The sequence below is a fragment of the Toxotes jaculatrix genome, chromosome 13 (genome assembly GCF_017976425.1).
Source record: "Toxotes jaculatrix isolate fToxJac2 chromosome 13, fToxJac2.pri, whole genome shotgun sequence".
Taxonomy (NCBI): domain Eukaryota; kingdom Metazoa; phylum Chordata; class Actinopteri; family Toxotidae; genus Toxotes; species Toxotes jaculatrix.
Window position 1 is genome coordinate 342,314 of NC_054406.1, and position 21,571 is coordinate 363,884.

At 48.6% G+C, this 21,571-nt stretch overlaps 4 protein-coding genes across 5 annotated transcripts; 1 reads left to right on the top strand and 3 right to left on the bottom strand.

Annotated features, from left to right (window-relative positions):
• The first annotated feature begins 2,916 nt into the window (after positions 1–2,916).
• Positions 2,917–5,909, top strand: jtb (jumping translocation breakpoint). Of its 2 annotated transcripts, none has more exons than XM_041054030.1 (6): positions 2,917–3,119; positions 3,718–3,981; positions 4,101–4,141; positions 4,324–4,409; positions 4,557–4,636; positions 4,957–5,909. In XM_041054030.1, the coding sequence occupies exons 2-6, from the start codon at positions 3,893–3,895 to the stop codon at positions 5,111–5,113; spliced, it is 453 nt and encodes a 150-aa protein (XP_040909964.1). In that variant the 5' UTR covers positions 2,917–3,119; positions 3,718–3,892; the 3' UTR covers positions 5,114–5,909. The 2 variants fall into 2 exon arrangements, with proteins under 2 accessions (XP_040909964.1, XP_040909965.1); XM_041054031.1 differs by having other exon boundaries at positions 4,327–4,409.
• A 112-nt stretch (positions 5,910–6,021) lies between these two features.
• LOC121192365 (glycosylated lysosomal membrane protein) lies at positions 6,022–9,862 on the bottom strand. Its single transcript, XM_041054028.1, has 7 exons — positions 9,719–9,862; positions 8,994–9,158; positions 8,341–8,439; positions 7,996–8,160; positions 7,382–7,600; positions 6,981–7,249; positions 6,022–6,893 (listed from the first exon to the last, which is right to left on the bottom strand). Exons 1-7 carry the CDS (start codon positions 9,821–9,823, stop codon positions 6,719–6,721), a joined length of 1,197 nt encoding a protein of 398 aa, XP_040909962.1. The 5' UTR covers positions 9,824–9,862; the 3' UTR covers positions 6,022–6,718.
• A 647-nt stretch (positions 9,863–10,509) lies between these two features.
• cct3 (chaperonin containing TCP1, subunit 3 (gamma)) lies at positions 10,510–16,099 on the bottom strand. The gene is made up of 14 exons (XM_041054026.1): positions 16,013–16,099; positions 15,183–15,244; positions 14,673–14,723; positions 14,336–14,398; positions 14,134–14,230; positions 13,789–13,906; positions 13,279–13,465; positions 12,585–12,734; positions 12,341–12,473; positions 11,996–12,077; positions 11,413–11,593; positions 11,037–11,282; positions 10,815–10,946; positions 10,510–10,725 (listed from the first exon to the last, which is right to left on the bottom strand). Exons 1-14 carry the CDS (start codon positions 16,038–16,040, stop codon positions 10,633–10,635), a joined length of 1,623 nt encoding a protein of 540 aa, XP_040909960.1. The 5' UTR covers positions 16,041–16,099; the 3' UTR covers positions 10,510–10,632.
• Positions 16,100–16,710: 611 nt separating this feature from the next.
• Positions 16,711–21,329, bottom strand: LOC121192364 (protein disulfide-isomerase A3-like). The gene is made up of 13 exons (XM_041054027.1): positions 21,088–21,329; positions 20,623–20,701; positions 20,380–20,497; positions 20,194–20,301; positions 19,733–19,862; positions 19,391–19,504; positions 19,166–19,291; positions 18,895–19,077; positions 18,625–18,733; positions 18,340–18,468; positions 18,015–18,094; positions 17,868–17,925; positions 16,711–17,746 (listed from the first exon to the last, which is right to left on the bottom strand). Exons 1-13 carry the CDS (start codon positions 21,249–21,251, stop codon positions 17,657–17,659), a joined length of 1,488 nt encoding a protein of 495 aa, XP_040909961.1. The 5' UTR covers positions 21,252–21,329; the 3' UTR covers positions 16,711–17,656.
• Positions 21,330–21,571: the final 242 nt, after the last annotated feature.

Here is a 21,571-nt window from a genome sequence, read left to right on the forward strand (position 1 = left end):
CATGTTGATAACAACAATGTTGATATTTGTCATTAAAAAAATTACATTCATTAATAATGTCAATTTCCTGCACCTGTCTCAGACGTCCACGTGACGTCCAAAAAAGTTACCTAGTCCGACGTTCACATGTTGAACTGCATATTGACGTCCAAGTGGAGTCGTGGTTAGACCTAGTTTCGGACCTAGTTTGTACGTCGTGTAAATGTCCAGAACTGGTCATAGACCAACGGACGCAATATAGACACAATCTGCACGTCCATCAGACGTCTAATGTTTAGTGGGATGAAATAAAAGTCGCCTCTGGCCCTGTGTCCTCACACAGCATGACAGGACCTGTGTGAGACAGGACCTCAGACCCAGACAGATATTTGCAACCAGGCACTGACGGCACGACTCCAGACCCCACCTGAGGCGGCTGATAGTGTCGGCTGGACAGAGACAGATTTCCATTTATAAGCTGGATACTTATCACAGGACTGAAGACAAAGACAGGATTCTAAGACGAGCAGGGGACTTCGGTCCGGTTTGAACGGTCTCTGTAGGGGAATCATTTACCTGCTCTGAATGTGGTGGAAAACGTGTCCATCTGAAGACACGAATCCACAGAGGGACAACATTCAGCTGCTGCTTTTGTTGTGAAAGAGTCTGTGGAAGGACGACCTCAGTGTCTCACAGTCCTGATGCAGGAGAAAAACCTTCAGCTGCTCAGTGTGGGACAAACATCTGAACTATGGGACAGGGTCCACGCACGGCAGAGACACTCACAACAACCCTCACAGACAGTCAGAGGGGCGCGTACAGCCAGATCACCAAACCGAAGACTTTCATAAACATGTGACTGAAATCAGTGATGATGATTGGACGGAGATCAGGGAACCACAGTGTTTGTTTGTTTGTTTGTTTGTTTGTTTGAGACGAGCGACAGATTCCTCAGGAAACATCAAAGATGAGCCAGGTGTGATTCACCTTCAGCTGCATGTGAGGGAACCATGTGACTCTGTGACGTTCATCATGGGAGGAAGAACGGCCGCGGGGTCGAGAGGTCGACGCCAGAGCTGCTTCTGAGTGTGAGGCTGGAATTCTGATGTGTCAGTTGCCTATTGGAGGAGATCAGTGTGATGTCATCCTCTGATCATGTGACCGTTAAACCCGACTAAGAGGATTACCGCGTCTGCTCTTCAGTCTGGTTTCCTTTTCCCTGCTGCTGTTTTCGTTCAGATGAAGCTGAAAGTGTTTGTGCTGCTCGTCTGCTGCGTCCGTCTGCAGAGCGTCCGCTGCAGCCTGCCCGACGTCGCACCTGCAACACCTCCGCTGCAGGTAGGACCACGCCATGCTGGGAAAAACTGAAACCATGAACTGAAGCCGATCAGTAGCACAAACTACGCGTTCATGTTGTAGTCACAGACCTCCATCAATCCACTTTGTTTTTAGCATTAATGCTAATGAGGCGTCCCGCCGCTGCTTCCTGTTCTCTGACCTCTGAGCCGCCTGACCTCTGACCCCAGTGCATTCTAATATTGATTATGTACCAAATCCAATATTGGAATGACCTCATTTTTCATCTCACGTACTGTTTCAGTCACATTTGTGTCAGACTCGTGGTTTCCTGTCACAGCCTCTGCAACACAGGCAGACCTCTTCAGAACCTTCAGAACCTTCAGACCCCTCAGAACCTGCAGAACCTTCAGACCCCTCAGAACCTTCAGTGGCGGAAAAGTTGCCACCTGACGTGTTTGTCACTTCCTTCCTGTTCTTTCTGTCAGGTGAGCGCGTCAGTGAACTCCTACTCAGACATCCTCAGCTTTCTGGCGAAGAACAGGTTCAGCCGACTTCCTGGACTCTGCGGACGCCTGAAGAGACGCAGAGTCACCGTCCTGGTAAAACCTCTTCTCTGAGACAGTGGGTTGGGTTAGTGATGGCGGGGACGGTCAGATCTGCGTGCAGTGAAGTGCAGGGTTCCAGGTGACGACCACCTGCAGACAGGAAGACCACCTGTCCAAAGGCATCTGTGCACAGTAATACTCTGACTCTGTGTCTCTGTCTGTCTCTCTGTCTCTGTCTCAGTGTAACCTGGAGAAGTTCTGTTGGTGGGGGCGGCGTCAGAAGGATCAGTCGGGTCAGGTGTGCCGTTGTCCACGGGGCTCCAGGTGTTTGCATTTCTTTGTCCACAGTCTCTGAACCAGAAGCTTCACCTGTAAAACATGAAATCGACTCAGCGTCACAAAACTTTGTCTGATGTTTTTCCTTCTGACGACAGATTTTATCTGAATAAACATTGAAATAAAGACAGGAAGTCCCTCCTCTGTGCTGCTGCTACAACAATGTTTAAACACACTGGTTATGTTTAGTTTTATGATTTGTTGTCTTCACATGTGAAACTGCTGAGGACAGAAGCTGAACATTTATTCTACTGACTGAACCTTTAAACACACACCGTCGGTCCCGCGGCCTCCTCAGCAGACGGACTCATCCCTGTTGTCATGGAGAAGAGCTGCAGAAATACAAACAAAAGTAATGATGAATGAACAGGAAACATAAACAAACAGAGGAACGTGTCATGTGCAGCAGCGGCCACCGCGCGGCGCTGCACACAGGATCTGATGACGTAGGCGTCTGTGTCCGTCCAACGTTGACTTCTCCAACACAGCAGACCGACAGGAAGTGACGCACTTCGACCTTCAAAGTAAATGGGATTTTATCACATTCGTAAACAAGCAGAAACAGCAGTCACCAAGAAATATATATTCTCACACATCACGTGATTCAGTTCTGTTCACAGTCACTGTGTACTCTTCATATATTTTGACCTACGTTTGTTGTGGTAGCATTTCCGGTGTTCATAACACTTCACATCTGTGGAATAGCAATTCTACAGACGTGAGAAGATGCTGTTATTCTGAAGAAGCCATGGCGGAAGTGTTACTTGTGTTAGTTGACGCTAACCTGTTGGTCTCAGGCCGCGGACAGATTCGGTAACAAACGGTGGTTCCGATCCTCAGATCTCCGTTATTCCAGAGCTTTAACGGTCAAACTGTGTCTTCCCGCCGGTTATAAACCCCAGTCTCTTCCTCTCGGTCCCCGCGCTACTTTTAAAATGGCGGCTTTTTCGGTGGATTACGGTGAGTGTTCAGAGCTGGAGCTAACGTTAGCATGTCTCAGCAGGTAAACACGGTGGTAGCGAGCTAACTGTTCTATGAGAAAATTCTTCTCTCAGGTTGGTACGAAGCCCTGTTAGCCTCTGAGCTAACCGGCTAACGCCAGCTCTTTGTTTTGAGTCTGTGTAAAAGGGGGGATTGAATCAAAGGTTTCTGAATTTATAATCGTTATTAATCGATTATGTGCTGTCAGCTGACTCACAGTTTATCATCTGTCAGTAACTTAATAAAGTCTACAGATCACAGCTACAAGCTAAAGGAAACAGGATGAGTCAGGCGTCAGAAAATAAATTAGCATCGAGCTAAGTGTGTAAATAGGCCGGTGAGGCAGCAGCTCGAACATGAGACGTGGTCGTGTTGGATCGACTCACCTTCAGCGAACCGAACCTCTGGGCTTCGGGCTGATGGTTTATGAAGACGTGAGATTAACAGTTTTCATTAAACCATGAAAACTTCCGCTGTTGTTTGAGTTATAACGACAGAAATGAAAGCTGGACCAAACAAACCTGAAAGATCGATCGATCAACTGATCAATTGTCTGATTGATCTGTCTGCCTTTCAGGTTTCAGCAGCCTGGAGCCTTAGAACAAATCACTCGATCAGTTCGGCCGAGTCACCATGTAAACGGACGGACAGGAAACCAGCGGTGAGTCGGCAGTGAACAGGTCCAGAACCAGTCAGAACCCAGGATCAGAGTCAGGGTGGCCGTGGCGTCGTCCCGGTGGAGGAGCAGGCTGATGGAGAGTGACTGCCGGATCCCCGTGGCATGTTGTCGGCCTCGAGTCCTTGTCCTCCACGCTCTGTTCTGGGGCCTCGTCTCTCTTAGGTGAGTCTGTGGGTCAAGATCTTTCCCTCAGCAGCTGGTGGAGACCAAATACAGAGCACAGAGAAGACGACAGAAACTCGAACTGTCCAAAATCACAATTCTGTGTTGTTATGTTTCAGAGTGTTTGGAGCTGCTCTGCTGAGTGAGGAGAAGACCACAGGTGATAACGACCAATCAGATTTAACCAAAAATAAAACAGTAAAATGAAAATGTCTCAAACAGCAGCACGGTCTCCTGGGAAATGCATCACCTGGCTTTCAATGAATTTAAAACTGTGATGCTGCTGTTTTCAGAAAGCTGTGCTTAACCTTAGTTTGACCTCTGACCTCTGATCCTCTGCAGCAGTTAAACCTGTGGTCGCCCCCTGCTGGCTGCTGGAGGAGTTCGTCGTGACGACAGTGTGTTCGCAGTGTAACGCCTTCCAGACTGTAAGTGTTTAAAATGAAGTTTGAAGATTTGAAGTTGGGGAGACGGGCAGATATCAGAGTGTCCTCGAACGCACCAGCAGAGAGTTTGTGGTTGGTTTCATCTGTGTCGCTCTGTAAAGTGATGGATGTGCGTTTGTTGTGTTTCAGAAGTCGTGGTCGGCCTGTGGACAGACGGGATACGTGGAGAGAGTCAACTGTACCAAATCAAACAGGGACGAGTACAAGAGGTCAGACTGAGAGACGTCGTGAGACACAAAGTCAAAATCCAGGGTTATAAAACCCAAACGCAGCACCACATTATGAGGTCACTGTGTCCCCTCGAGCCGTAACGAAGGACGTCCTTTAGTATTTAACTTGTTTCAGATCAGGTCAGCCCATCGTTAAAGAGTAAAAGAATGAACGTTTGAAATCACGTCCGTCCTCAGATCTAACGTTCACACTGATCCAGTTCAGTTCTGAAACATTCGGATTCTTTTCTGTGTCAGTTTGCAAACCTTTGTTTTATGAACATGGTTATTAATGCTGTGATGTGGCTCCTCCCCCACAGCTGTCGCTCCACAGTGATGGAGGAGCATCTCTTCTGGAAGTTCGAGGCGGCCATGTTGACTCTGATGATTTTCTTCGGCATCCTGGTGGTCGCGCGTCAGCGGTGGCTGGACCGCCTCGCATCAGAGAAGGTCCGCCGACAAATTGAGTCCATCTAGGAAGCCGGAGACAACACGACCAGACCTGAATCGCAGGTGGAGCGTAAACTGATCTGGATTCACAGTTTGGACTGAAGACACAGTGGATCAGGGAATTTTTGTTGTTTTCAGAAACATGATGAGGAGAGAGCACGTGGAAGCAGAAAACCAGCGGCGGGCGGAACTTCGGTTCCTTCTTTCATCTTCACTCATGAAAATTCAGAAGTTCAATTCTCCATCAACGTTTCTGACTCCAGTTTTGGTGATTTTGAATTTCTCAGACGAACTGAAGTAGTTTTCCTTCAGCAGCCGAAGCCATGAAAACCCCCAGACCTAGGAACCTGAGAACAGGACCGAGCTCAGGACGTGGACGTAAATCTTAAATCTCTGCTCAGTTAAAGAAGCAGAAAATCTTTATGGAGAATTGAACTTTTGAAATCAAAACACATGAAGGAACAAAATGAAACATTTAAAAACTAAACCTGGACCAGCTCAGACCTGGTCCACAGTTTAAATCCTTCCTCAGTATTTTGTGTTTGGTCGGACGGTTCTGAATCTGATTGGTCGACCTCATCACTTGCTGAGCTCTGATTGGTCTGAAATCTGAGGCCAAACAGTCAGACGTGTTTATTCCAAGTCACCAGAGACTTGATTGGTCGGAACAAATGTGAGGCCTGGGCTCAGAGAGTCGGTCGCCGATGAAGTCGTGCTGAGGATGTTCAGATGATTTTATTGTTCATTTCAGGGTTTGACTGTAAATATGTTTGTTTTTGTTTTTCTGTGAAGTTTCTGACAAAATAAACTGTTGAGAAACTGAGAGCGAGCGACAGCCTGAATCATCCTGACGCTTCGTCTGAGTCTCAAACCATCTGGACTTTCACACGTTTTAAATCTTTATTGAAGTAAAACTTTTCCTACATTTAAACAGAAGCAGGAACGAAATGTTTCAGCAGATCTGATCCACTCGTATAAAACAGGTTCAGATTGTGCAGGATGTCAAACAGCTGATTTCGATGTGAGAGTAAAGCAGGTTAAACAACATCAGTGTGAGTTTAAAGCTCGTGTCCACCTGTCCTTCAAAAACCAAACGCGGACTTTAAGACGAGCGTCCTCACTGAGCTCGGAGCTCAAGGTCGACCTCCAGCTCAGGAGCAGATGCTCCCAGCTCTCTGATTGGCCCTCGGCAGCTCTGGTGTTGGTCAGATTTAAGAATTAAACTCTGTGTGAGCTGTTTCTCTGTCGCCTGAATTTAATGATTAAAATGTCACAAAACACCTTCAATGAGTCAACTAATCAATAATGAAAACATAATTTCAGCCCTGCCAATCAATATGTCTCTCAGAAGTCTCTCTTGATTGGCTGACTGGGCTGCAAGAGGTGGGTCTTCAGAAGAGTGCTGTCATCTGTCCATCAGCAGATATTAAATCAAATATTCAGTGACTTTGAGTCAAAGCTGATGAACAGTGTAAATTAATCAATATTAAATATCAATATCACTTTGATCAAAACATAAGCTTCAACACGTAGAAACTGAACAGGCAGAGAAAATTAAAAATCTTAAAATACCCTTGGTCCCGATTGGTTGACCGTACCATCTCTGTCGTCTCATTGGCTGGGACCCAGTCGTCAGTTGATTGGCTCGTAGGCTGTCGTCGAGTCCGCCGCGCTCTTACGTATGCAGACCCAGAGCCCGCCCAGCAGCAGGAGGAGCACGGGAGCTCCCAGACCGACCGCCATGATGGTGACAACCAGCGGAGAGAAAGAGTCAACAGGAGGAGAGCCGACGCCCACCAACACCGTCCTGAAGAGGAAACGCATCACGAAGAACCGTAAGAATTCATGACACGTTTAAAGAGAACTGATCAGAGTCCAGAAACAGGCGACGGACCAGCTGAGGAACTTGGTGCTGTTGTAGAACGGTTCTCCTGCGAGGCCAAAGCTCACGTTGACTCCAAACACATCCGGTTGTGAGAAAAAACCTTGGATCAGACCAGACGATGCCGCGGTCGCCTCGCCGTTCTGAGCCCGGGGATCGGAGTGACGGCACGGCGTGGCATCCTCCAAAGCTGGATGAGGCTGGCGGTACGCCACTGGCTTCCACTGCACAAAACCCAGAACATCAGAGCTGCCGTTCGCCGATGAAATCCACCGAGACACCTGAGAGGTCAGTACGGACAATGGACACGTGGTTCTCAGACAGGTTACAGGTAACCCCACCCACCCCAGAGTCCAAATGTCTGTTCAGGAAATATTGCAGAATTAACGTTTTCCTGTTGAATTATTGATTACCTTGAATATTGACGGCGTGTACTCGTCATCGATGGATTGATGGACCTCCAATCTGCTCCAAGGGTAAGCCCCTCCTACTGCCTGCAGCTCCAATAAGAACCTGGAATGAGCTGCCCGTGGCAACACACCATCAAGCCACACCCCCAGTTGGGAGGAGTCAGCTGTGTGCTTGAGGCGGGGCCAAAACTGATCACGCCCCTCCGAGTCAAAAAACGACAACTGGCAGCAACAAAGGAAAAGAGAAATATGAATGTTAGAGGACAGAGTGCCGATAGATAATCAATGATTTGTCTCAGTATTTTCATGTTGATTAAAGGGTCAGTTCACTCAAATCAATAAAAGACAGACACTGGACACTGATGGTATTTGGCCTTTAAAGGGACAGAGTCTGACCAAAGGTGGATCAGAGCCACTGACCAGTCACTGGCCTTCTGCTGATGATATTGTGTGCTGATGTCACTGGTTTCTCTTCATGACTCAGCAAATTTCTGCCTTATATTTACATTAAACTTTAATATTGAATGAAAATAACAATAAACCACACTGGGTCACGTCAGAGGTCAGAGGTCACCGTGACGACAGGTGGTCAGTGTAGGTATATCATGACATCAGACCTGCAGGCACAGCGACCCGTTGGTGAAGTTTGTGGGGGATCCACAGAGAAGAGGGATCGGATCCGATTGGTTGAGACGAGACCAGGTGAAGTTCCGCAGCTCGTACGGAGGGAAAAGGTCAGAGGTCGGATCAGCCGTGTCGTTAACGTCGTCATACTCAAACAACTGAAAGAAGGAGGCAAGATTTATTCAGTGACAACGTCAAAGCTGCTTTGATTCTGATTCATTGAAACTGCGAGCCCCAGATGATCCTCAGCGTGTTAGCGTTCGTGTTTCAGATTTTATTTCATTCATCTGTCTGTTGATTTAAGGTGGACAGACTGATTTAAGGTGGATGTTTCTGACCCTGCTGAAGACAACGGCGGTGCTGTACAGGATGTTGCTCTCTGGCTCCACCATCAGGCTGTCGCTGGTGTTACGAGCCAGAAACAGAGGCCAGTTCACCTGAGAGAGAAAACAGAACATCAGGAGCACATCTGCATTTAAAGATATCCAGCAGCACCAACACTGACTCTGAGCTCAGAGACAAAACACTGATCACAGATCCACCATGTGGCTGCTGTCAGACAGAAGGTCCATGAACGCCACACTGAGCGTACAGCTAAAGGCTGGGTCGCTCAGCACAAAGTGTCTGTCAGGATGGAAAACACTCAAATCTGCTGGAAATGTTTTTCATTTATTCTATTTAAACTTTTTTCTCTTTTTTATTTTCTCATTTCCAACAGTGAGCTGCAGCACGAGGCATGTTACACAATAACACAGGAAACAATAAACAAGAATCGCCATACTGAAACATTCGCGTTGGCTCGCACAACAAGGAGACAAATCAGAAGCAGGTGCACTGATGGGAGAGCGTCGATGGTAAAGAGCTGCTGAAGGTTTATCGGACTCTAACCCTCTGAGGAGGGACGACCGCAGGACGCGAGGACAGACGTCTGACTCTGAGCCACTTCCTGTCAAAGCTGTGGCAAAAACATGGAACTGAGATGAAATCTGACCTTGACAGTAGAAGAAGAGGAGTTGGTGTGGACGAGCAGCAGCGTCGGCGCCCCCAGGCTACAGAAAAGGAAGTGCAGCGTATCATTGTCTCCTACGGCTCTCACATGCAGCAGGTCGCCTCCCGGGGGCGCTGTGGACAAACCGGGGTTCAACTCTGTGGACAACTGAAGTTCAAAAAAACCATCAATCAATAATCAGGGATCAAAGGCGGATGCTGATTGGCTGATCAGTGATTCCTTTTCTCCTTTAACTGACAAAACAAACGTATCACGTCTGCGTCAGTTTCCTCCGGAAAACACACAAATAAAAGTAAAGAATAAATCAAACATTTTCTTTTTTCTTTCATCAAACAGAGTGAACGTCAAACTGAAACTAAACTGCTGAGTATAGCAGAGTGTGCTGCACCGCGGAATCCATTTCCTCTTCTACCATTTTCCCGTTAAGTTTCTGAAGTATCGTTCAGTGAACATCTGTCTTTGACCGGAAGCTGAGAGAATTAGTTGAATCATTTAACAGCTCTAAAGACTTGGATGTTTGTCTGAAACTAACAAAGTTAAACTACACGGACAAACACAGAGGAGTGAAAACAATCTGCTTTAAACTGAGCAGAAGAATCAAACACCGCAGTTTTCCCGCTGAACGGACGGCGGCTTTTAATTTGGAAGCTTGAGTGTCTGAGCTGAAGGGAACTTTACCGCCGTCACTTCCTCTCTCGTTGTCTCACCTTCCTCTGCTTCGTTTCTGCTCCGCTCATCAAACTCTGACACGAAGTAAAGACAGAAAACACAAAGATCACACAGCGAACCCCGCCGCTCCACCGAGCCGCCATCTTTGTTGTGACCGAACCGCGGAGTCACATGATCTAGGTCGTCATATGTCAGCTGACCGCCGAGAAGCCCCGCCCCGTCTCGATCTTTTTTTAAACGATAAAACCGGCTCGCGACAAACGAAACGTAACGTGAGAACTTTTGATACAAAGATGCAATAAACAAATAAACATCTATAAAAACACATCAGACCGCAGGTGACGTCACCTGTCCATGTGACCTCAGGTCAGCAGCAGATCACGTGACACTGGGTTTTCCCAGCAGATCGTTTTATTGTGAAAGACGATGTTTCAGGCTGTTCCGGTCTGAACGAGCTGTCAATCAAACAGATCGAATTAAAGCTCTCCACACAGGAAGGTTCTCCTTCCACACTCTTTCAAATTAAAGCTGCAGCTCTTTATTCTTCAGACTTCTCCGTCCTCATCTGTTTGTATGTTCCTGGCTTTTATCAGGTGAAATGATTAGTTTATTGCGTTCACTGTTCCGTCAGCTCAGTTTAAATAAAGTGAAATGATTCTCACCTCTCGGGGTGAAGCGCCACAGCGTCCTGCTGCGTCACGTCTCACGCTCAGCTCTGATACTGCCACAGTTTGTCCAGCAGGTGCCAGGTGGACAGTTCAGCTTCAGGTGAGTGTGACAGGTGAGCAGAAGACGTCAGGAGCGAGAAAGAGTCAGAGCAGATCAGAAACAGGTTTCGAACTCTGACTTTATTGACAGTTACTTTAAGTTTCAGTGAGTCGTCTGGTCCCACACACACACAAACAAACACACACATCCTGTCGGAGTGATCTGGATCTGGACTGACGTGGACCTACTCGGCTCCCTGTCCTCCCATTTGCTCTTCTTTGTCTTTCTTCTTGTGACCGGAGACGATGTCATCGATACGCAGCAACAAGATGGCCGTCTGAAAAACAGGATCAAAGCCCACGTCCCAGTCAGTCCCTCAGTACTGACCAGCATCAGTAGTGATCAACATCAGATTTTTGTCCTGACCTCGACTGCGGTCTTGTAGGTCTGAGCTTTGACGGCGAGCGGCTCCCAGATCCCCAGAGACGACATGTCAGACAGACAGCCGGTCTCTCCGTCCACGCCCCAGCACACACTGTTGTCCTGAGTGTGTTTGGCCTGAAAACAGAGACACGGGATCAAACCATCAACGATCAATCAACGAGCAGCAGAATGTTACTGACGTCAGGACCCGGATCTTCACCGTACCCTCAGAGAGGTCAGAACTCGGATGGTGGAGGCTCCGCAGTTCTGGATCAGGGTTCGGGGGATGACCTCCAAAGCCTGGGCGACAGCGCGGTATGGCCACTGTTCGATGCCGGTCAGAGCGCGGGAACGCTCCGTCAGACGCTTCGAAACCGCCATCTCCACGGCACCGCCGCCCGGCAACAGGAAGGGGTCCAGCAGCACGTTCCGACACACCTGCATGGCGTCCTGCAGGTTCCTCTCCACCTCCTGCGGATCGGACAGACTGTGTGAGACTGTGCGACAGAACACCACACCTGAGAGCTGAACCAGGTGATGAGGCGGCCGCTCTGTTCGCCTGTGACCAATGAAAACATCAGTAATAAGAATCGGGTCTCACAGCCAGGATCTCCTTGCTGGCTCCTCTCAGCAGGATGGTGCAGGCTTTAGGATCTTTACACTCGGTGACGAAGGTGAAATACTCATCACCGATCTTCTTCACCTCAAAGAGCCCCGCCCCCGTACCAACGTCTTCCTCACGCAGCTCGTCGGTCCGGCTGACAATACGAGCCCCGCACGCCCTGAGAGAGAGAGAGAGAGAGAGGGGGTGGGGGGGGGGGGGGGGGAGAGGGGGAGGGGGAGAGAGAGAGTGAACAGTGGGGCCCCCGGTGGGATAGGGTACCAGAGGCAGCACTGGATCTGCGATACAGGACGGGTTCTGTCTCCTGTTCTATGCTGAGAGTTGTCCTCTGAAGGGGACAGAGAGGTTTTAATAATGAGCAGCGACCACAGTCTCGAGTCTTCAGACAGGAAACAGCTGTGGAACTGAGCAGGAAGTCAGTCCACTGAGAACCGACCTGCAGGCGCCACCTGGTGCACACAGCGTGGCTGCACATGACAGACCTACAGCGTGAGATCATATCCTGCAGAGTTCTGATTGGCTGAGAGGAGACAACATGAGTAGCAGTAACAGATCGGTTTACCTGGCGATGCGGTTGTTGTCGGTCTTCCTCACGCGGCGGATGGCGGTAATGTTTGCCTTCACCAGGTAGTGCTGAGCCAGATCTGCAGACAAACACAGCTGACTGTTGTTTTCTGAGACAGAGTTTCATTCATTCAGAGTCTGGTGTGGACAGGTTCGTCTGCAGGTCTCTGCTGAGCTCTGAAAAGCTGTTTGTGATACCTGAGACACCTGAGCGCTTCACACTCCACATCACACTCACACACCGCCATCGACACGCAGACCGGAGCAGCCGGTTATCTACCACCGACCTTCTGATTGGTGGGCGACCTGCTCTATACCTGTGATACAGGTGTGTGTAAAGTACCTGAGATGCCTTTCTCAGTGAAGACCAGGTCTGGTTTGAGACGGATGATGTCCTCGCAGATCTGCTGGATGTATTCCTCCTCCATCTGCAGGATCCTGGCAAAGTCCTCCTCCTTGCTGATCTCAATGTCCGTCTGAAAACACGGGGTCATCATAGGACACGTGTGACGGACGGGTACAGCAGAGTGTGTCTCTCCGTGTCAGACTGTGAATAGTGTTGTGTATAGTGTTGATGTGTTCAGGACCTGGCTCTCTCCCTTCTTGTACTCCAGAGAACAGTCCAGCAGGACAATTCGAGGGTCTTTGATCATCCGTCTCATCCTGGGGTGGGTTACGTCTTTGTTGACCATCACTCCTCTCAGGACGCACGAGTCCTCGATGATCCCACCTGGAACCTGAACATGACACAGGTATTAAGGGAGGAGGAGGATCTACAGAGACTGTGTCTGCTCAGAGGTGTCGTTCATAAAAACATGAATAATATCGATTTATCTGAAAACACCAGTTAGATGATGTGAGCTGTTAAACTTTAGATCTCTCGTCTAAATCTCAGTTAGTAAATGATTTGATAATTGATCAGCAGATTGATTCTGTCTGAGACCTGGCTGCAGAAGGAAGAATATGTCAGTCTAAATGAGTCTAATGCTGTCTCTCTGTCTTTGTCCACTTCCTGTGTGTATCATGTTCTATATGCTGCATGTCCTTCTCCTCCTCTCCTCCATTCCCAGCTGTCCTATCTTCCTCCTCTCACCCAGCTCGGCCCTCAGCAGGAGGGTCCCCCATATGAGCCGGGTTCACAGGGAGCTGTGTCTGCTGATCTGGGGACAGACTCTGGCTCTCTGACTGTGGACAGAGCTGTATAAATAACACTGAACTGATAAACCCCCAGAGGAAACTGCAGCAGAAGGTCCTGAAGACCTGAAGTCCTCCGAGTCGTACCTTCTCCACCTTGGCGTACTTCTTGATGTCGATCTCTTTGCGGCCATTATCGTCCAACTCCACGGTTCGGACAGCGTCCAGAGCGATGCTGCAGGCCAGTTCAGACCAGCGACTCAGAGCTTTGGTGTTGATGGCAGAGTGGACAATCTTGAGCATCATGGAGCGGTCTGCCGTGTCCACAGGGGTGCTGGGGGGGTAAAGGTCAGTCAGTAACCACACTAATACTATCTCAGCAATGTACTCTGTCTGTCTGGGTCAGTGGTGAAACACCAGTCTGTGATATTTGTATCCGAATACTTTTTCTGCTGTTTTCTGAGTCTGTCCTACGGCCTGTCCGTCTGTGTGGATCGGTTCTGGCCTTTAAGCCATCGTAACATCATCTGCTGCACTGGGACCCTTCGAGCTCTGATCACAGATCTATGGTCCTGAACTCCTTCAGCTCGAAACACCACCAACAAACAGAGTCCCTGTGCTCCAGCTTCAGACCCTGACCCCCCCCATCGAGTGTACCTGATCTCCTTCAGCGTCTCCAGCATGTCCTCCAGGGCCTGTCTGTAGGCGCTGATGATGACGGTCGGATGCATCTGCTGCTCCAGAAACTGCTCTGCTACAGACAACATCTCCCCAGCTACAGACAGACAGAGACAGGACTCAGGTATGAAGACAGACTCAGGACAGATTCTGATGGGACCTTTCTGCAGATTCAGTTTCAGCTGAACCTGATGTAAAGGTGGGAAACATATGGTCCGTGTTCCTGATAAGAACATGGAGCAGGTGACCTGTTTGTGCTGGACCTGACTGGAAACCCCAGCTGCTCTGAAGGTCCAGGCTCAGGTTTTCATTGACGTGTCTCACCCAGTATGATGACGGACGTGGTCCCGTCTCCCACCTCCTCATCCTGCGTGCGGCTGATCTCTATCATGGACTTGGCTGCAGGATGCTGAACCTGGATCTGTTACCATGGAAACACAGCCTGTATGTAACACAGTATCTGAAACAACACCAACACCTCGTGCAGAAGTTCAGAGATTTTCCCAGCAGCTCCTGCTTCCCTCACCTCTCTGAGGATGGCGTTTCCATCGTTGGTCATCACGATTCCTCCTGTGGGGTCGAGCAACATCTACACACACAAACACACAAACAGGAAATAACGATGCTGAGCTGAAGAATCGTGAACTGCAGCCTCATCGTTTGACCTGAGGCAGCTGCTCAGAAACAAACTGGGTCTGATTCTTTTACTGTGCAGCAGCAACAATTACTAACTGTGCTGCGTTTACTGAGGTTTCTAATTCTGTGGGAGTCAGATAACCTGAGGCTTCACTTCATCACTTTATTAATATCAGATGTTTGTTTGCTCTGCTTCCTGCGTCGAATGGACGATGAGGATGTCTCACCTTCATCATGGCCCGAGGGCCAAGGCAGGTCCTGATCACATCTGCGATGGTCTGAAACACAAACAGTTTGTCACAGACCTGACTGGTCAACAGCTCTGTCACACAGCCGCTCGTATCTTTGTCTTCTGGGGTGTGTCTCCTGGCCGTGTCTCAGCCAGAGAATCTAATTATTCAGGGACTCGATGGTTTCCCCTTCACACAAAAACAACTCACGCTATACCTGAAAAGACATTCTGTCCATCAGGTAAACAAAACACCACAAACAACGAGCATCTACTGAAAGACAGAGGGGTGCGGGGTGAGGTTCTGTGTCTCAGTCCTCACTGTTTGGACCAGCTCAACCAAAGCACGATTATTATGATAAAACAAATGATGCTGGAATTTAAAAGAAGCCAAAGATTAGAGGAAAGTCTGAAAACAGATCAAATCTTTTCATGCTTCTGAAAACATCAGATTTATCCTGTGACCCTTTGGGGGCCCCGACCCGCAGGCTGAAAACCACTGGTTTACCTTTGCAGCATTGATGTTTCCAGTCTGGACTTTACGTCCTGACTCTCTCTTCACGTTCTGGTCTGCAGAGGAAGAAACAGAGACGGAAATAAATTTTAGCACGCAACAATGTAGATTCACCACAGGATGCTTTTATTTTGAAAAACTACATTCATTGAGGAGACCAGGTTCGTGAGAGAAACCAGAACCTAAAGAGAATTTCTCTCCGCACTGACAGTGAAGATGTTCAGAGGCTGTAAATCACATCAGTCACAGTTCGCCTGCTGTTTGTTTGCAGCTGACAAAAGACGCCGGTCTTTTATCAGCCGTAACATCCGGTCACTTAAACGAGCAGACGGAAACAATGAAAACTAACGTTTGAACTGAATCCGGATTAAGACTAGATCGGGTTGTGATGATTCGGATCAGTGAGGGTGTGGCTGCTTTATCCCGTTATTGTCTCTTAGTCGACATTAGCGGCTAACGCACTGACGGAAGTTTCTATTAGCCGAAGGTTTCATCTTTAAACTGTTAATCGAGCACACAGACGTTAAGCGGTTGGGCTAGCTAACTGCTCGCCAGCTAACTGTCTGTTCACGCTGAGTAACGGGGACATATTAGCTTCATTAGCTTAGCTTAGCATCTAGCAGCGTCTACACACTCTAACGATGCGCTAACGAAGCTAACAGCTAGACCGGCTAGCACACCGGTGGAAGCACGTGCTACGTCGGGCCACTGCGACGATGAACAGCCCCAAACCAAAGACGGTACCGACACAGAGCAACCTCCGTGTCCGAGCAAACATTTTAAAGCTGTAAAGTTTAAAGTGTGAACGTGTTGGAGACACTTACTGAGCACTAACACCTGCTGGCCGATCATTCTGACAGCGCAAGCCGGACAACAGCCGCCTGGAAGGTTCTGGGAGGCACGAGGCGAGGGAGGGCTCAACCCACGCGGGCGGGACTATTCCACAGACTTGACCAATCAGCGACATGATCACTATGATAGACCGGTGTTTTCACCAATAGAGTCAATGAGCGGAAAGCGTTGAAGCGATTACTAGGAAACGAAGCTCAGCCTTTTATGGTGAAATCCAACAAGACTTCATTTAAAATTTTCATGATTGTACGACAATAACAGTGTGAGCTGGGAGTTGGGTTTTTTGTAAATTTCTTATATATCTAAAATGTTAATATTAATACATCCTTATTACCTGTTTGTGAAGGACAACAATATATAAAATCAACAGTATTTTTCATGGAAGTACTACTTTGAAGTACTACTAAAAACGCACATATCAAAATCAACTATTTTTCCAGCGAGACTTGGTAATGTATTTTAAACTATATTGTATATTTTGAATGACAGAGGACAGAAAACCACGGGTTTCTTTTGGGAACAAGCAGAATGGTGGTGGATTTGAAGAATAATCTTTTGTTAGTTTTCTCATAAATGTGGAACAAATATCACAAACAGCTGATTTTAGCTGCTGCTTCATCTGGTCCTATGTGAAGTTAGATAACTAAACAACACAGTTTGGCATCAGTTTTATTTTTCTTAAACCTCAGCTCCTCCTCAGTGTAAACAGTAAAATAAACAGTAATAAGGCTCAGAACAGATGTTTGCATCAGGAAACATCCATCAGTTTGTCACAAAACAAAGATGTTCAGCGAAAGTTCAAAGGAAGAAATCTGTAGTTCAAAAACACAAAATATAAAATCCACAGATCATGATATCAATAAATAAGTTCAACTTTATGGGGACACAAGATGAAAATAAATGAAATTCAGTGCATGTAATTTGTAGTTGCTAAGAACTACATGCATGTAGTGACCGGACAGGAAGTTTTATTTTGAAATTAATCAAACCGCAGTTAATCATACCTCCTGTATTTCACCGTGAACTCTGAAGCTTCAGACTTTTCCAACAACACAAAGTTGATTTCACGTTGTGGTGCAACGCTTCCACCTGCTCTCGTCCGTCTCCAGCAGCAGGTTTGACTTTCTGTCTTTGGGTTTTGGACAAAACATTTGAAGATGTCACTTTTGTTTTTACCTACAAACGTTTTATAAAGAAGTCACATCGAAGACGTTTTATTAATGTTGGACCAAATTTCTTTTTGACTCTTATTTTATTCTGTTTGACTAAATTGAAATTTGTCTGAAGTTTTTGTTTTGGTGCTAAACTCCAATAAACAAACTAAATAAATAAATAATGAATCAGCTGACAGTCACATGATAGCAGGCAGTCTGGTGATGTCATGCATGACATCATGATGGACAGGTGTTTCTGTGGTAACGGGAATCTGGTTGGACTCAGTATCTTGTTAAACCAGCAGCTGTCCTTTCACCACCTCCTGTCTCTGGTTCAGGTCCAGATTCAGGTCCAGGTGTGTCAGCAGGATCAGGACTCTTGTGTGGTCGTCCCCCTGCATGTGTGTTGTCTTGGAAACCAGCTGGTTGCGTCCCTGTAGTCAGACCTGACTGGTGGATGTGTCAGAGTTCATCCTTGGAGCCGCTGGACACCAGACTGTGACTCACCTCGCGCTTCAGGAACTTCAGGAAGTCTTTGAGCACTCGACCCCCCTGAGGACACAGAAGAGACATTATCTGATTGACTGAACCCTGCCCCCCCCCCCCTTTACCAAATAAGACTAGAGTTGGAAAAAAAGCAGTTTTACTGTAACACTCAGAAGCAGCGTGTCACCTCGTATCGGATGGGCTCGTCTTTTTTTCCCACTGGAGCAAAATAAATGGTCGGATACCTGAGGACAGAACCGAGGGAGTTAAAGAGACAAAGACCTGACTCTGAACGTCAGTCCTGGTTTAAAGTCTCCACACAGAAGGCGCTCACCCCTGTACGTCGTATCCCAGTGGGACGTCGTTGTCCACAGCGTTCATCTTGGCGACAACGATGTTTGGATCATCAAACAGCTGAGAGAGTGACAGAGAGGGAGAGGTTCAAAATCCACAGCAGGACCGATGAGACCAGAACCAGCTGAGTCCACAAAAAGTGTCCCACAAAACCAAAAGGACCGCACACACAGACCACAGACACAAAGTAAAACACGTTTCCTGGCCCTGAACAGTCACCCCAACCCCAACCCCCCCCCCCCCCCCACCCCCCACAGCCCACTGGTGTATGCGCTAACTGGTGACGACGATGACGATGTTCATACCGTGTCGGCCAGCTCTCTGTAGACCGGCTCCAGTTTCTTGCAGTGTGGACAGGACGGAGAGTAAAACTGGATCAGAACGTCTTTATTCGGATCATTAACGATGTCATCAAAAGTCTCAGCAACAACCACCTGCAGGTCAGAGGTCACAGACAGGAGCCAGATGTCACAGACAGGGGCCAGATGTCACAGACAGGGGCCAGATGTCACAGACAGGGGTCAGAGGTCACAGACAGTGGTCAGACATGTCTGAATGCAGGCAGAATGAGCACGGTCAGTCCGTCTCACCTTGACAGGGGCGGAGTTGGTCTCAGGGACGGGTTCAGACTTGACGTAACGTTTGAGTCGTCCTGTGAAGTAATCGTCTAAAAACCTCTCCAAGGACTGACCGTCCCTCCTGAAACACATACAGACGGCGTCACTGTAACCTGATTGGCTCAGCATGTATGAGGTCACACAGGTGAGCAGAGAGACACAGACGTTTTAAATACTTCATATATTTAGAGACATAAACGGATATAAGACGCTGGATTCCGGCCTGGTCGGGCCGGTACGTACGTGAACTCCTCTCTCATGGTGAACTTGTGGCCCAGTTTGGTCCGGATCGTGACGAATGGAAGCTCTCCTCCGTCTGACGTCCCCAAACCAAAGTCCTCCTCCAGCTCAGACAGGAAGTCCTTCTTATTGGCGACTGAGAACATCAGGCCCCGCCCGGCGTATTTTGACGCCAGTTTCATCACCCTGGTAATCAGACACAGGGGGCGGGGCTTAAATGGACCTGTCCTCAGGTAACAGAAAGGCTGTCTGTACATCAACTGTAGGTGTTTACCTGTTCCTCCAGTAGTTGGAGCCCCTGGTGTTGCGATGGTAGTCCAGGTCATAGTACGCTGTCAGCAGGTCACGAACTCTCAGGCGATCTCTGTTCTCCAAAGTCATGTGAGGACACAGACCGTAACTGCAGACAGGCAGAGACAGACAGACAGACAGTTTGTCCTGGGTGTCCAAGCTCATCTGATCAAACTCTGACTGCAGTGAAGTGAAGCAGGAAACTTACATGTGATCTCTGATGAAGCGTCTCAGAGATCCGATGGTCAGGTAGTCTCTGAAGACGACGACGCTGTCCTCAAACTTATTGTCCAGTCTGGGAGGTCTGAACAACAACACGCTCCTAAGGGAGTGAGAGACGTTCGTTACACTCAAACTCTGAACCGCTGACGTTCGCTGCTTCCTGTCTGCTTCCTGTCTGCTTCCTGTCTGCCTCTGCGATCACCTGACGTACATGTGGAACAGCTCAGTGAACGAAATGCCCATGTGGACTCATTCATTCTAAACTACAGCAGAGGTCAGACAGGTGAGACAGGTAAGGCTGCAGGTGAGTACAGGTCGTTAAACTCACTCAGACTCCGCTCCGTATTTCTCCCCCAGCTTCAGATCAGTGGCGTGAGCGAATCTGAACTGTTCTCTCAGCAGACCCGCAGCTTTCAGAAACTCTGCCAGACGAGAGCTGTCTGCACCTGAAAACACACCTGAGACGCAGAGACACAGGTTGGACCAGGTCATGTGACATAAGGTCAGTAACAACACACAGGAGGGTTCAGCATCTCGAGGGCTGGAGGACCCGGGGGTCGAACCTCCGACCTCCTGATCAGCTGACGAGCCGCTCTGCCACTGAGCCACACGCAGGACGTGTTCAGTGATGTCATGTGTGATGTCATGATGCTGTAACATCACAATGTAAAGCAGCAACATAAATGATATAACGTGACCAGTAAAGTCACGTCCATGAACGTATGTAGCGCCGTACGAACACATGCAGGCGCAGTAAAGTCGCATGCTCCTGAACACGCAGCGTCTCACCTACGATACTGGCATCATAGTGGTTGATGAAGGTCTGGAGGTCTTCCTCGGTCTCCAGGTGAACCGAGTCTGGGCCGGTCTGCTTCTTCATGTAGTGATAGATCCCATCTGAACACACACACGTTTACACACTGTCAAACCGTGTGTGTATTTATTTTATTTCTGTGTGTGTGTGTGTGTGTTTACCTGCGGTCCGAGGTCCATCGTAGAGGGCGGAGTCTCTGCCATTCCTGAAGATCTTCAGAGTGGGATAACCTGAGACCCCGAAACGACCACAGGTCTCTGAGTGAGCGGTACAGTCCACCTGAAACAGGTGAGACGGACAAGTGTGTCTGCAGGTGAAGTCATTAAACTGACACTGTGTTCGCACGCACTTCATAACAGTAATGATGATGATGATGATGATGATGAAGATGAAGATGAAGTTACCTTTGCTAACTGGACGGTTCCCTTCAGTCTGGTCGCTGCTTTTTCAAACTCTGGAGCCAGTTTCTTACAGTGACCACACCTGAGAGGAAGAGGGGGAGAGAGGAGGAGAGAGGGAGGGCAGAGGGGTGAGAGGGGGAGAGAGGGAGGGCAGAGGGGTGAGAGGAGGGCAGAGGGGTGAGAGGGGGAGAGAGGGAGGGCAGAGAGGTGAGAGGAGGGCAGAGGGGTGAGAGGAGGGCAGAGGGAGGGCAGAGGGGTGAGAGGGGGAGAGAGGGAGGGCAGAGGGGTGAGAGGAGGAGGGAGGGCAGAGGGGTGAGAGGGGGAGAGAGGGAGGGCAGAGGGGTGAGAGGGGGAGAGAGGGAGGGCAGAGGGGGACAGTCAGTCCGCCATCACCTACATCACAACAGAAGCGCGTTCAAAACTGTCTTCATGAGCTAGCGATGCTAATGCTAACAGCCCCTCCGTTACCATGGAGCGTAGAATTTCACCAGCATGGTCTCGTGCTCCGTTGCAAGGTAGTCAAAGTCCGCGTCCCCGAGCTCGAGCACGTCTTTGCGCAAGGAGACCGCGGCGGGAAAACAGGACAACAGCGCCAACGTGACGGCGGGAAGGAGGTGGACAGTGGCCGCCATGATGGAGAGAAAAGATGAATGAATTCAGATGAAAAAGAATATACCGGAGACGGTGACCGTTACAGACCGAGGAGACGCTCCTCATCACACCGAGGGTCAAGGCAGACGAAAGCACCAGCGTTTCCGGTCAGTACTTCCAAACTAAAGTCCTTATTTGTAACCTAAGTTGCGTATTATGAAGACTAAGATTGAAACAGTAATACACCTTTAAAGATGAGCTCGAGCTCCGTGTAGCTGCTCCTCACACACCTGAGACATTAGATGGTTTCATTCCGGCCCACAGGTAATATTTAGGGCTTTCATTTTGAAGGTCAGATCGT

Bases quoted from the DNA above. Each gene is read 5' to 3' on its own strand.
- jtb (XM_041054030.1), top strand. From the start codon at position 3,893: ATGGAGAGTGACTGCCGGATCCCCGTGGCATGTTGTCGGCCTCGAGTC. The intron at 4,410-4,556 runs GTAAGTGTTTAA...GTTGTGTTTCAG, and splicing joins AGTGTAACGCCTTCCAGACT to AAGTCGTGGTCGGCCTGTGG. The intron at 4,637-4,956 runs GTCAGACTGAGA...CCTCCCCCACAG, and splicing joins AACAGGGACGAGTACAAGAG to CTGTCGCTCCACAGTGATGG.
- LOC121192365 (XM_041054028.1), bottom strand. From the start codon at position 9,823: ATGGCGGCTCGGTGGAGCGGCGGGGTTCGCTGTGTGATCTTTGTGTTT. The intron at 7,601-7,995 runs GTCTGATGTCAT...TGTTGCTGCCAG, and splicing joins ACGGGTCGCTGTGCCTGCAG to TTGTCGTTTTTTGACTCGGA. The intron at 6,894-6,980 runs GTCCGTCGCCTG...TTTCCTCTTCAG, and splicing joins AGCACCAAGTTCCTCAGCTG to GACGGTGTTGGTGGGCGTCG.
- cct3 (XM_041054026.1), bottom strand. From the start codon at position 16,040: ATGATCGGCCAGCAGGTGTTAGTGCTCA. The intron at 14,399-14,672 runs GTGAGACATCCT...TTGTGTGTGTAG, and splicing joins GCCCTCGGGCCATGATGAAG to ATGTTGCTCGACCCCACAGG. The intron at 12,474-12,584 runs GTCCTGAACACA...CCGTGTTTTCAG, and splicing joins ACAAGAAGGGAGAGAGCCAG to ACGGACATTGAGATCAGCAA.
- LOC121192364 (XM_041054027.1), bottom strand. From the start codon at position 21,251: ATGGCGGCCACTGTCCACCTCCTTCCCGCCGTCACGTTGGCGCTGTTG. The intron at 19,505-19,732 runs GTGAGTTTAACG...TCACTCCCTTAG, and splicing joins AAATACGGAGCGGAGTCTGA to GAGCGTGTTGTTGTTCAGAC. The intron at 18,095-18,339 runs GTATGAACATCG...TCACTCTCTCAG, and splicing joins ACAGAGAGCTGGCCGACACG to CTGTTTGATGATCCAAACAT.